General features: G+C 41.5%; 1 protein-coding gene across 1 annotated transcript; it reads left to right on the forward strand.

Moving 5' to 3' along the window:
* The first annotated feature begins 4,932 nt into the window (after positions 1 to 4,932).
* LOC141833648 (protein PHYTOCHROME KINASE SUBSTRATE 2-like) lies at positions 4,933 to 6,525 on the forward strand. Its single transcript, XM_074721132.1, has 2 exons — positions 4,933 to 5,036; positions 5,122 to 6,525. The coding sequence occupies exon 2, from the start codon at positions 5,131 to 5,133 to the stop codon at positions 6,394 to 6,396; it is 1,266 nt and encodes a 421-aa protein (XP_074577233.1). The 5' UTR covers positions 4,933 to 5,036; positions 5,122 to 5,130; the 3' UTR covers positions 6,397 to 6,525.
* Positions 6,526 to 14,342: the final 7,817 nt, after the last annotated feature.

The following is a 14,342-nucleotide window of genomic DNA, read 5'->3' on the forward strand; positions in this document are numbered from 1 at the left end:
CCCACCGGGAACTTCATCTTCTGATGATATGTGGAGACCACCGCCGAGAAGGCGCTGAGAGTTGGCCTTCCCAAGATAACGTTGTAGACTGACGGCGCGTCTACTATGGTGAACGGAACGCGCCGAGTCCTCTTCAATGGTTCTTCTCCCAGAGAGATGGCGAGGGTGATCTGTCCGAGTGGCCGCACTTCGTTCCCCGTGAACCCAAACAGGGAAGTGGTCATCGGCGACAGGTCGGCCTTGTCGATCTGCATCTGCGCAAAAGCTTTCAGAAAAATGATGTTTACCGAGCTTCCCGTGTCGACGAAGACTCGGGCGACGTTATAGTTGGCGATGGTGGCGTGCACGACCAAGGCATCGTCGTGCGGTGTCTCTACGCCTTCCAAATCTTGAGGACCGAATCCGATGATTGGCCCTTCCTCTCGGGGTCCCTTACCGACACCGCAGACTTCCAGCTGTCGGCTGTGGGCTTTGCGGGCTCGGTGGGAGTCGCCATCAGTTGCTCCTCCGGTGATCATGAGGATAGTGCCCCGAGTGGGGTTGTTCTGGTTGTGGCCGGGAGAGTCCTCACGGTGGTGGGACCTCGGATCTCGGGGAGCCTCTTCCCGGGAAGCCTGTTCCCCTCGCCTAGGAGATCGGTCTCGGTGGTGTGTAGGCCGGGGAGAAGGAGGCCGTGATCTGGAACCAGCTCGGCCAGCGGCGGGTCTTCCTTGTCTCTGATGGGGAGACTTCTGTGTCCGCTGGTCGGCGGCCAAGCGCAGCTCTTTGGCGTACTGATGGCATTCATTGGTGTCGTGGCTTCTCGATTGATGATAGGCGCAGAACTTAGGCGCCCATCTGGAGTTGCGGCCCGGGGGGCTGGGCTGATTAGCCACCTCATGGATGGTCCGCTGGTGATGCTTAGTCGGCGTCGAAGTTCGGTCCAAGTCGGACCTGTGTAACAGCTGAGGCGCCGACTTTCTCTCGGCTCGGGGAGCCGGTGGGGCATTTCGATGAGAAGAACTGCCATGGCCGGGCTCGGCCTCTCGGCGCCGGGCAGCTTGAGCTTCCTCCACGTGGATGTACTTGTCGGCCCGGCTGAGCAGTACATCGAAGTTCTCGGGAGGTCTTTTAATTATTGACCGGAAGAAGTCACCTTCGGTCAAGCCTTGGGAGAAGGCATTTACCAGGACGTCTGAGGAGGCGGCTGGCACCTCTTGCGCGACTTGGTTGAATCGGTGCACAAACTCCTTCAGAGACTCCCGGGTCTTCTGCTTGGTGGCGAAGAGGTCCATGATGGTCTTGCGGTACGTTTTGCTGGTGGCAAAGTGCCGCAAGAAAGCGCCTTTGAAGTCGGCGAAGGACCGGATGGAGGATTGTGGCAGCCGATTGAACCACCTCAGTGCGGATCCGGCCAAGGTGGTTAAGAAGACCCGACACTTGATGGCATCCGTGTATCGGTGCAGCAGAGCAGCGTTCTCGAACCGACCCAGATGGTCTTCCGGGTCGGCGTTCCCAGTGTATTCGGGGAACTGTGGCATCCGGAATTGACGAGGCACCTCCTCGTCTAGGATTCGACGTACGAAGGGCGAGTTTTCCGGTCCTCTCACTTCTCCAGTTTCGGGCCTTTTGCCTCGGACGAAATCTCGGCTCGGCGTTTGTTCTGCGGCCGATTCCACGGAAGCCTCATAATCGTCAGCTTCGCCTTGGGGTCTCCGGGAGGGGGCTCTCAGGTCTTCGGGTGGATCCCGCTGCTGCCTAGTGCCGGCGGGAGGGAGCTCCTCGACCCGAGTGGGGACTCGGGAAGCCTGCGCGGCAGCGTCGTACTGACTCCGAGTGACGGCTAGGACGGCCGTCGCTATTCTTCTATCCAGTTCTTCTTGTGTGATGGTAATGAGCTGAGGATGTGGCTGTTCACCCATGACTATGTCTTGATTCGGGACTTGTCGTGTTCCCACAGACGGCGCCAAAATATGTTCCCGTCAAGAACTCCGCTGGGCGCACACGTCACTTCCTCAGATGCACTGTGCGGGAAAATGGTTGAGACTGGTCGCTGATCGCCGGAGACCTGCAACCACAGACACCGTGAGATGGCTGGCCGGCGGGACCGGCGAGACCACTCCGATGCTTAAGTCAGCGACGGCAGCTGAGAGAAAACGAGAGTAGAAGAAGTGAGCAAATGGTGAGAGCATACCTGGCCCCTTCACAGGGGCTCGCCTTATATAAGGGTGAGTCGGTCCGTACTACGGACAAGCGAGGTGGACCTTACTGTGCGGGTACTCTCCGTACGGGCGAGGAGTGGCGTCTTTAATGAGGAGGTACACTGTTGACAGTGTGTACGTCGAGACGGCGCGTGGCCATGCCTGGCGGCGTGCCTGTCAGAGAGAGTGGTCAGTAGGACAAGGAATGGAGTGGTCAGTGGTAGGGCGTACGATTCGGCCCCGACTCCCTGGGTCGGGTCGGGGCTGCGGCTCGAGTCGGGGATGCTGCTCAGTGCTCTGTGAGTCGGGCCATCCGGGAGTCGGTGAGTCGGGTATGCCACCCACTCGGATTATCTGGGAGTCGGCCTGGTGAGATTATTCATCTCCTCGGCGGGCCCACTGGGCTGTCGGGCTTGGATGGAGAGCCTCTGGGCTGTTACCCGGGAACCTGGATCCGGGTCCTCAGTGCTTCAGCCGACTGTCCCCGGATAGTTGACTCGACTCGGCCGTGTCTCTCGGTCGGGTCCCGACCCGTATCCTTACGACCGTAACAGCCATCGGCCGGCCACCTACCCAGCGTATGCGCTGTCATATATATATATGCATCCATCTATATATGCCCGGATGGCCCAACCCAACGCCATCAATTTCCTGGACCAGCTAATTTCTATCCACTGGTGCAATTATTTGGCACATTATATATATTCCATAGCCCGTATATTTAATTTGTCTCACTTGCATGCTTGTAAAAATAATGCAGTATGTATCTATCTGTTCGTAGCCGCTAGCTTCAAGTGAGAAGCCCTTAAACGCAAACTTTTATCAGTGAATTAATTGGATGAAAATGGCATGATTTGGACAACTCGCTCGACATTCTTCCAATTCAATCAATCAACCTTCAACACTAACCTCAAGCCAATTCAATTGTCCCTTTTGAAACTTTAATGCGCGGTTTCTGCTTTAACGCCGGTTGGTATCTGTAACTGTAGAGGGATCATACATTCTTCACTCGCCCATCATTCATGGACGATACGTTGGAGTTTCAGTTTCCTGCCTTGGGACCAAACAGATATAAATTCTAGGTGAGCAGTCTCTTCGATCGGTAAGCAATATCCTGCCATTTACGATTTAATTTCGACCCAAAATTAAATATATTTGCCAGCCAAGTCTCTCATCATTGATTAATTATTTGTCTCCTGATAAGATTTGGGCCATTTAATGCATGCAATTAATCTTATTTGTAACGTAACGTATGAACTAAAACGTACCACAAGTTTTCTTGTGGCTCCCTGAAAGAATGTGTATTCTGTTTGAATTATCGGCCACATGCTGTGTTTCAATTATATAAAATTGCATCGAGTTTGTTCAGGTTTATAAGGAAGGAAGAAAATATATATAGAGAGAGAATTGGCTTATGATTTGATTGAAGTATTCTATATAGAAATATATATAGATATGCAGTTTTCAGCCGGCCGGTTACTAGAACTCTCTGATAGTTATAATATTGAAACTGATGGCTTTGATTATTTGCACTGTGCTCGTCCACTAATTGTGCAGGCATTAATAAGTTAATGACTAATTAAATCATTTGCCTTTTTAACATGTGATGGACGTTGAACTAGTCGAGTCTAGACACGAGGAGATGTTGGATATACATAACATGTTAGTTTTTGATTAGTAGATATATACTATTAAAAAATATATTATGTTTCAGTAATTATATTACAAGGTCGAGTTGTCAAACTAATTAAATTCTACTTTCAGTACTAAAATTTTATTATATATAATTATTATCAAATTAATTTTTAAAATCATATATCATAAATTAATATTGGTAAATTTAAAAATGAAATTATATTAAAGTTTGCATCATTTTTAGCCTTTTTATTTTAAGAATTAATTGGCATTTAAAAATATATTTCAATTTAATATTTTAGTGTATTTTAAATTTTAATTAAATATAGGACACTATTGTTTGAAAAGAATAAAACTAACTGAAGTTCCCCTTCAAGCCTTATTTTAGTCCTGCGAGGGGTCACTTGATCATAGTTAGTGGCTTCTTTTATTTATTTAATTTTAATATGTACTTCTCCTTAATTCAAAAAAGAGTTTTTATTTAACTTATAAATTTTATATTAAATTATAAATACCTTTGTTTAGTTTGACTAAGTATTTTTATTTAAATTATAATTTTTATATCAAATCAAAATGCTTTAAAAAAATTGAATAGATATTGTAAAAAATATTTACTTTTTTATATATAAAAAGAACATGAGCATTTTTATTACCTTAAAATTTTAAAATATGAACTGACTGAAACTTTTTAGCAGTCTATTATTAATTTCATAACTATATGTTTATGAGAATTACGAGAATGCTCCTTATACAAGGATATGCCCTCGATAAAAATAACATTAATTATATTTTAGAGGTAATCCAAGTGAAAGAAAGTAACTCCAAGACAACATATTTGGATTTACCTTTAGATGATATTTTTCTAAAATTTATTTATTTATTTATCCTATTAAATTGATTTATTTAATTATTTGAACTTTGTTATTGCTTATGTTTTTGATCTTAATGAACGGGTGCAATTTTATCTTTAATTATTTAATAAAATATAATAAATGTTGACAATTCTAACTAATTTTGGTGAGATTTAAAAAAGAGGCCTTTCCTAGAAATTCCATCGCTAAAGCCCTATATAAAGAACTTCTCTGTAACTCAGCCATGTACCAAATTAACACACCAATATCACCAGAATTATTCGTCGTCCTGCTTTCTTAATCAATTGAAACGATATACCAGTTTTGTTTCTCAACAGAAGAAGATTGATTTCATCATTCTTAGATTTGGGTGAGCTTCATTTTTTGCTTCAAAATTCAATCTTGTTTGCTAAATTCCTTTGCTCACCTAATCGATTCTTCCATCTTTGATCAAGTTTGAAACCATGGCTTCCGTCAAAGTAACTCCAAAGACTCTCTTTGCCTTCGAGCCGTGCTCCTGCAACCCCCGCGACTCCTCCTCCTCGTACCTCGCCTTCGTCCGGGAGAACAGCTTCCCGCCGGAGCTCGGCGACAACTCCACCAACCAATTGTCCTGCCAAATTGGCTTCAACCGGCGGCGGAGCACTGCTCCTGACGGTGAGATCGAAATCTTCGACGCCGAGAAGTATTTCAGCGGCGTGATGGACGGCGACGCCTCTGAGCCCAGCTGCGTGCCAACCCCGACGGCGACCGCCAAGAAGAAGGTCCGCAGGCAGCCGCGCTCGGTGTCCAGGCCCGGCAGCAGCACCTCGGGGACGAGCTGCAACAGCCGCAGCACGCTACTCCCCGACCGCAACCGTGGCAAACAAGGGCATCTCGTCGTCGACGGAGGCCGACGAGACGCCGCCGGGAAGAAGTTCCTCGGAGTGTTTCCCTGCTCCTGCGCTAGGAAGCACGCGATCAACATCGACAAGGAAGCCCAGCTAGCGCCGGTTCGTCCCCAGGACGAGCACTTGGTGTGCGAATCGAGGCTGAAAAGAATCAGCCCTGGTCTGCGGCGCTACGACCCGTTCCCTCTCCCTCCAATAAATCTGAATTCAAAATTCAAACCAGAGGAGAAAGTAGTCATCGGGGGCGTCCAAAACGTAAACTTCGGCGTCAATTTTACTCCAAAAGGCGATCTTGCCATAGCACAGAAAAGAAGCAGCTTCACCGCATTGACTGCCGGCGAGGGCGGCCGAGACGAGGACGTCCTCAGCGAAGCAAGTTCCGACTTGTTCGAGATTGAGAGCATATCGATGAGCTCGCACCCGTTCTTCACCATCGAAGGGTCTGAGTCGGCGACCGCCACCACCGGATACGAACCGAGCGAGGCGAGCGTGGAGTGGAGCGTTGTCACAGCCAGCGTCGCTAATTTCTCCATGTCGTCGGACTCCGTAGAGCAAGGGGCGAGCTCACTGCGTAAGACGAGGAGGTCGTCAGGGTCGGGCCTTCTGCTGGGGTGCGTCAGCGAGAAGGCGGTCGACGTGACGGCCGCTTCTGGAGGAAGCGGGACGAGGACGTCGGCGAGGGGCAGCGTGGTGCGGCGAGAGTGCGTCGAGTTGGAGGGGGCGGTGACGCCGACGGCGAGGTACCGCGTCGAGAGCTGCGGCGTGGACTTGAGTTCGGGCCGCGCCGGCCGTGTGCTGCCACAGAGCCCATTCGGCTCGAGCCGCTCCACTCAAGATTAGTATACTACACGTACTCATTATGTATTTGCGTGTATATTGATAAACATAAAAGAAAAAACGGTATTAATCTATATTTATGGATGCCATCAATGATTTGCGTTGTCAATTGTCAGTGTGAAAAAGAAATCAAATCACTAGCTATCTTGTTGTACGTTTGATTTCGATACATGTGGATATCAGTGAATTAGCACTAACAGAATATTAGAAGCATATCCTAATTACACTTCGAGTATATATAGTCCACAAGACGACCATCTCAGCTTTCTTTATCCCGGAAACATGGACATCTTTGGAAATATTCTTCACACATTTTTTTATCCTTTTCGGTGGAAGAATTTTAAGCTTCTAATAGAAATATTAAGTGTTCCTAAAATTAGATTTGAAAAATGAATTAATAGACTGTTAACGAATAAAAGATTTTCTTTCTTTCTTTCTTTCTAATATATATATATTCACGCGTAGCGTTCGTCACCAACCAGTTTCAACAGTAGTCTCAATGAATACTGCATGCAATGATCCATGAGCTGGATCTCATAATTGTGTGGACCCTCGCTCAACTCGGGCATGATCAAGCTACAGGAGGAGCGGTTTCTACGGCGAAAAGGAATCGGATTGATTTTTTGATTCTCCATGTAACTCGAAGCAGTGGCATCAAGTGTGCTCCATCATGCAACAGTAGAGTTCCGAGCTCCATTATTTTTGTCCTTCACCTTAATCACGAACAAATGATGATGAACCTCGTTATAATTAATCGTTGCTGTGATAGACTGTCTGTCTCTAGTCGAACTTTTTGGACGCCCAGTCCACACTTCCACTGATTGATATGATAGTATTAAAGAATTAGGACTGTAGCTTGAGGCTGTAGTTTTACAGTAATTAAGACAAACCCATACTGCACCAACTTTGACAATATTAATTTGCAGACAAAATATATCATAAAATAAAACCAATTCGACCTCGCTTTGCTGTGGTGATTCAGATTTGGCCTCCTGTGCAATCACTCTACTTCCACTTGTCGCACAAATGCACGGAGGGCCACCGTCCTTGCCCGGCGCCTTCTTCTCGACGCGCCGCTCTCGATCTGTAGTCCGTTGAAGTACACCTAGCTCTCTGTGTGACGGCTCCATCTTTCTGATGCTATCCATGGGTTAGAAGTGAAGTTATGAAAATTCTACAGTATGTCGGAAGTACAGTGATCCTGAGGAGACAAAGACGTGGCATAGAAATTAAATTTCCAGACAACTGCAGACTTCTTCCTATTCAGTCAAGTGTAGTTCCTTAATTACAGAATTAGGTTACATTATATATCAAGATATCAACATATTACCTGGGCAATAAGATGATAGCCAACACAAATGGTCTGGAATTAGCAAGGACAGAGAAACATATACCATCGTTGAGAGTCATCCCAGAGCATACCTACACTTTCCATCAAGAACTCGAGCAGCAACACCATTACTTAACAACAATGTTTCCAGCTTGACCCTACCTCTAACAGAATTAGAAACCATTGGTAAATGATTCAAAATTAATGATGGAGTTAGTGGATTGATAAGGTGATAATTAGTAGTAATAGTGATGGTTAGTGGTTAAAAGAAAAATTGTCTATGTTCAATGTATTTGATATTAATTGAGTTAATGAGTATAATTATAGAGTTAGTGGCTTGTCTGAGTTATGTAATTAGCCTATAAATATGCTACTTATTTATGAATGAAATTATTAGAAATTATTGTGATCCTCTTATCTATTCTTGATTGATACCAGATGGGATAGCGATTATCTTGTAGGCTGAATTGATTCTATTATTTGACTGCAAGCACCGAAAATTGGAGATGGTGGATCTACCGAAGGCAAGAATGTAAATGGTCTCAAGTGGGTATTTAAAGTAAAACATCATGTTGATGGGATCATTTAGACATACAAAGCTCGATTTATTGCAAAAGAGTATTTGTAACAACAAAGTATTGATTTCGAATAAACTTTTTCTCTAATTGCTAGATTTGAAACTGTGAGAATTATCTTAGCATTAGCTAAACAAATGCATCGGTCTATTTATCAATTTGATGTCAAATCTACATTTCTAAATGAAGACTTGCAAGAAGAGGTTTATGTAGCTCAACCTAAAGGTTTTATAATTAAACGCAAAGAGGCGAAGGTATACAAGTTAAGAAAGGCATTTTATAGGAGCCCACGGCCATGGTATAGCAAGATTGATGATTACGTTCGACAAAATAGTTTTATAAGAAGTAAAATGAGTCCACTCTTTACGTGAAGAAGCAAGGTAGAGATGATTATATTAGTGTTTACCTTTATGTTGATAACATAATATATATGAGCTCGTTTGATTACTCTTATGGTTGATATTAAGTCTAATATGATGAAGAAATTTGAGATGTCATAGATTGTGATTTGGATTGTAAGGAATCCCTACATCATATTGGATACATGAGTAGTAGCATCAAAATCAAACCACCAAATATTATGAATTAATCAAGTTTGATTTGAAATAAACATAAGTTTTTAATATAACTTTTTTTTGAACCAAGCCTTTCGTTTAGGATAATCCTCCTAGTGTTAGTACCAATGGAATCAAAATATCTCCACAATAGTATGATATTGTCCACTTTGGGCCTAAACCCTTATGGTTTTGTTCTTGATCTCAACCCAAAAGGCCTCATACCAATAGAGATATCTTCCATCTTATAAACTCATGATCTTTTTTCATGTATTTCCAATGTGGGACTTTGATTGTATCCCAACAATCCTCCCCTCAAATAAAGGACCACTGAGAGCCCCCCACCATTCTCTTCATGGTCCAAGTCCAAACTCCTCCTACTGAGAGCCCCTACCATTCCTCATGGTCCAGGTCCAGACTTCCCCTACTGAGAGCCCCTACCATTCCTCATGGTCCAGGTCCAGACTTCCCCTACTGAGAGCCTCCTACCATTTTCCTCATGGTCCGGGTCCAGACTCCCCCTACTGAGAGCCCCCTACCACTCTCCTCATGGTCCGGGCCTCCCCTACTTCCTTCATTTTTCTTGAGGGTCCTATATGGCTCTACATAAACCATGGCTCTGATACCAATTATTAGTATTGAGATAATTAAAATATCTCCATAATAGTATGATATTGTTCATTTTGGGCCTAAGTCCTCATGGTTTTATTCTTGGGCTCAACCCAAAAGGCCTCATACTAATGGAAATATCTTCCATCTTATAAACCTATGATCTTTTTCATGTATTTCCAATATGAAACTTTAATTGTATTCCAATACCTAGCAGTGTCCTTTCTTACAAAACAAAAGTGACACTTATCATTATATATTGTGTTCCCTTTTATTAGTTTGAGGAACTTTAATAGCCCTTTTTTTCTTAAAACTTGACTTTTGTTTTTAGTGCTTTACCAGCTTGAATAGTGAAGTTGATAGAATGACTTCCCAAATTTTTAACTATATTTTTCTTTTGAATAAATTTTCTTATCAATTCATTACATTCCACTTTTTCTTAACAGTATTATAGTTAATTTGATCGAAAACACCATATTCAAGAGGTAGTGAGTTCAAAATAAATTAAATCAAGGAGTCGTCCACAATCATTCCTGAAGTCTTTAATCTTATTGTAATATTAGTCATCTCAATTATATGTTCTTGCATACTACATGATCCATCAAACTTTATGGTCATGAGTTATATCATTAATGTACCAGTGAGTGACTTATTGGCAGAAAAAAATATTCTTCCACAAACATTAAATATTCCTTTGCATTTTCTATTTGTGGAATGGTAATCTTAATGTTATTTGCAATAGTAATTTGCATAAATATAATGCTTAATTTGTTAGACCATTCCTGTGCTTTATATTTGGACTTCTTTTTATCACCGCTTGAATCAATAGTAGCAGTGGATTTTTCTTTTAGTAGTTTCAAGTCAAGCTCTAATACACCTAAATGAAAATTGATTTGCTCACTTTATTTAGAGAAATTTAAACCATTAAATACAGTAATACAAGAATCTTACAAATGAAGAAAAACTACTGCAAAAAAGATAGACAAATTCAAATAAAATAGTAGAATATATTGTAATATACCTTTAGGTTAATATTATAATATACATGTTCATTATATTTATTTTATGAACGGATGTTAAAATCTATATGTTTTACATATTTGAGTTTGATGAAGAAACTATTACAATGTAATTATTTTACATATATTATTTTTTCTCTTCTTTCCCTTCTTTATGAAAGCACTCAAATTGATTCATATAATGGAATATTATTATGCTTTTTATTTATAAGTTGAGAGATCATGACCAATATATGTATAACATCTTTATTTTCGTATATTTATCATGCATCAATTATAATAATTATAATTATTTATGTATGTTAAAATAATAATAATAATAATTTAGATGAGTTATATTTGATTTGTAACTTCATGAATTACCTGAAGTTATTTTGTTTTCTTTTATTTTTTTAAAAGATCAATAATGACAATTATCTAACACTTAGTTCCTTGCTCATTTTGCAACTATTTCTATGCATAATCTTCTTTAAACTCTTTGAGTATCGGTGGCATGCTTGTATGTGGAGTGACTGCAACACATGCTGTGAAAGGATTGTGCTAGCTAATATGAGTGAGGTGTCACGACCCGAGAGGCCGTCCGAAAAATTTTCGGCAACACCTCCCAGTATCCTTGACAATTCCTTAAACCACACAACCAAAAAAAAATCCAAATCAAAACATACGAAAGAAAACTAATTTCGCCTTGTAGTGAGATGGGGGCAGTCAGTAGAACTCCAAGCTCTGATGTCCTTATCTACTAACCTATGCCTGCAACTAGAAGTCAAAGAATGTAGACAGTTAGCCAAAGGCTAAGTGGCTAGGTAATAAGAAAAGATGTGCATGAATTTAATCTTGTTTAAGAAGCCAAGAGAAATAGAGTAGATCATAATTCTCAATGTCATTTTAAGCACTTCTTAAATTCTCCATTTATAATATGTTGTATTATCAATCTTGATTGTTTAATCATATCATATCCCATTATCATTAATATAATCTCATCGTGAATAATTTCTATCATCAGTGTCAACAGGTGTATAACAATATAACAGGAGCCAATATCATCAGAGTAGAAAAATAATAAAATCTCATAATCTAGGCTAACAGCGCCTCTTCAGAATATATTATCGCATACGTTATCTAACGTACGGGCTTTCTCTCTAGCCCTCACCGGTGGAAGACAAATAAACACTGACTGTGGCCTCCGCTCTACCACAACGATATGTGGCCGGTCAAGTGCTCTGGACCGAGGACTACGTCTCGCACCACTCTTTGGTGTATGGTCCAGTACTCTGGTAAACTCTGGTATAAAAACTAGGCTCATAGTTAACACCTTTTAATATTTATTATTTTCTTTTGCGTTATACCCTTTTTCATCATTTATTACCATAAGGGTTACATTCTCAATAGATATCTTCTCTACTTGGTCTAAATGACCAACTCAAATCAAATCAAACATATTCATTCATTTAGGTATCACAATCAGATTTGCAAGTAAGGACAAGTATCAACCAGATGTAATATCAACAAAATAAGAAATAACAAGTCAAGCAGTACAAAAAGACAAGTATCAATAGCAGAGTAAATGAGAATATCTATTTGAATTTTGAAAAACACCCTTTCCCATTTTAAATCCCCCAGATGAACCCATGTGCGAACAGGAAATAAATCAATTATTTACCCTTTAATAATTTAATTATGTTAACCCTGTTTCAATATTTTAAAGGTCATTTTAATCCCCTTTAAAAACGATTATACACATATAAATATACATATATCAATTTAATATTTATTTATTCATGCACAGGGAAAATTAAGAGTCCAAGGATAGAAGGTACCCACTTGATTGACGAACCGTTGCACTAAGAATCTCCCGTACCAATCAATGTCCTGAAATTTACAAATACAACACTACTAAATATTAAAGAAAATCCTAATTGCTTCTAAGGTTAATCTAACTCAATTACACTCCCGTTAATCTAAATTAATCCTATTCCAAATCAACTCCTCATTTATTAATCAAACCGCTAACCAAATTAACCTATGAAATGAATCCCTCTTTAATTACCTCTTAATCAATTATCAAATTAACTAATAATTAACTCCGTAAATTAATTACTTAACTCCACTAATTAAATCAATTAATAACCTTAATTAATAAATCTATCTATACTTATCACCGCATAAATTAACTAACCCTAATCGATCACTTTTAATCATGTTATCCATCAAAGCATAACTAATTACTAACTATTAACTAATTAACTAATTATTAAACTGATTAATATGTAATTAAACAGATTAATACTCTAATTAAACTAGATTAATTCTTTTAATTAAATCGAATACTATTTGTTTAATCATATCAACCTTAATTAATTAACTAACTATAATTAAAAAAAAAACCATATTTACGTGATATTTGTTGGCAGCAGAGGTTCGGCGTCTGGCCGGCGATGAGGCGCCTTCTTCACACGAGAAGCGAGGCGACGTCGGATCTTGCCGGCGGCGATCTGGCCGGCAGCAATCGCCGGTGATTGGGCGGTCGGGCGTTGCGCAGTGTCTCCACGCGACGGCAGCGGCTTCGGACAGAGGCGGGGCAGAGCAACGGCGACTGTGCAGCGGCGATCAGGGTAGGAGGCGGTGGCTCCGGCGGCAGGCGACGGGCAGAGGAGGGAATCGCGAAGAAGCCCACGCGGTGAGTGGCAGAGCGGTGCGGCGGCGGTTGGTTCGCGGCGGCGGTTGGTTCGCGGCGGCAGTGGCGAGACGGAGAGGAGAGGAAAGGGCTGATGCCTCGACTCCCCTCCTCGCACGGCCTTTTAAAGGCTGCCTTCCCGATGTTTTCGCCGGTGGACGCGGACGGGCGACGGCGTCCGTCGGTTGCGCGAGACGCGGGCGCGGGTGCGGATGCGGTCGCGCGGCGCAGAAAAATCAGCGGCGGCAGTTATTTTAGGAGTACACAGTAACTTTTTTCTTAAAAAGGGGTTTGGGTTTGATTAAATCGGTTTAAAATTTAGGGTTTGTTCTAATTAGTTGATTTGCTTGGTTTACTATTCAAACGAACTTTGATTTGATTCAAACTAGTTTTGTTTGTTTCGTCTTCTCGAGACGAAATTTCTAATCTATTCCAATTTATCACAACTCGCTTCCATCATAATCCAAACCAAATTAATTTAATTTAGTTCACATCAATAAAAAATATATATATAAAATAATAATAATAATTCTCGAATATGACATGAGGAATGACAGTGCTTAGCAAGGTCTGATGAAGGTGAAGCAGGTCTACCTTGCTGTTTATTTTAAGATTGATTCTCGTTGTGATCATGTAGCGACCGACGATGGTTGCTCAATGCATCTGGCATCGCCACTATCATATCTAGGGATGTAATCGAACAGAGCCAAGCCGAATAGTAAGAGGTTCGAGTTCGAGTTCGGTTCATTTTCCTTAAGCTTGAGTTCGATTCGAGCTTTAAGCTCGAGTTCGACTCGTAATGAAATTAAATAGTTCGCGAATGGCTCGAGTTCGGTTCAAAAATGACTCGTTTTAAAGTTAAACGAGTTTGGTTCGAACTCGATTCGAAAGAACTCGTTTAAAAGTTAAACGAGCTTAGTTCGAACTTAACTCGTTAATATATAATATTTATGATATATACACACACGTTCGTGAGCCTTTAAACGAACATGTTCGTAAGCTCACGAACCAAATACTGTTAAGCTCGAACTCTGTTCGATAATATTTTTGAGCTCGAAATTAGACTCAAGCTCAGCTCGTTAATTTAATCGAACGAACTCAAACGAATATTTTTTCGAATCGAGACTCGAATAGCTCACGAGCAACTTGACTCGTTTACACCCCTAATCATATATATCCTCGTTGATG

The sequence above is a fragment of the Curcuma longa genome, chromosome 8 (assembly GCF_044706935.1).
Source record: "Curcuma longa cultivar G26 ecotype Majalengka, Jawa Barat chromosome 8, ITB_CL_G26_1.1, whole genome shotgun sequence".
Classification (NCBI taxonomy): domain Eukaryota; kingdom Viridiplantae; phylum Streptophyta; class Magnoliopsida; order Zingiberales; family Zingiberaceae; genus Curcuma; species Curcuma longa.

What these genes read in the sequence shown, in the direction of transcription:
- LOC141833648 (XM_074721132.1), top strand. Translation starts at nt 5,131, where the DNA reads ATGGCTTCCGTCAAAGTAACTCCAAAGACTCTCTTTGCCTTCGAGCCG.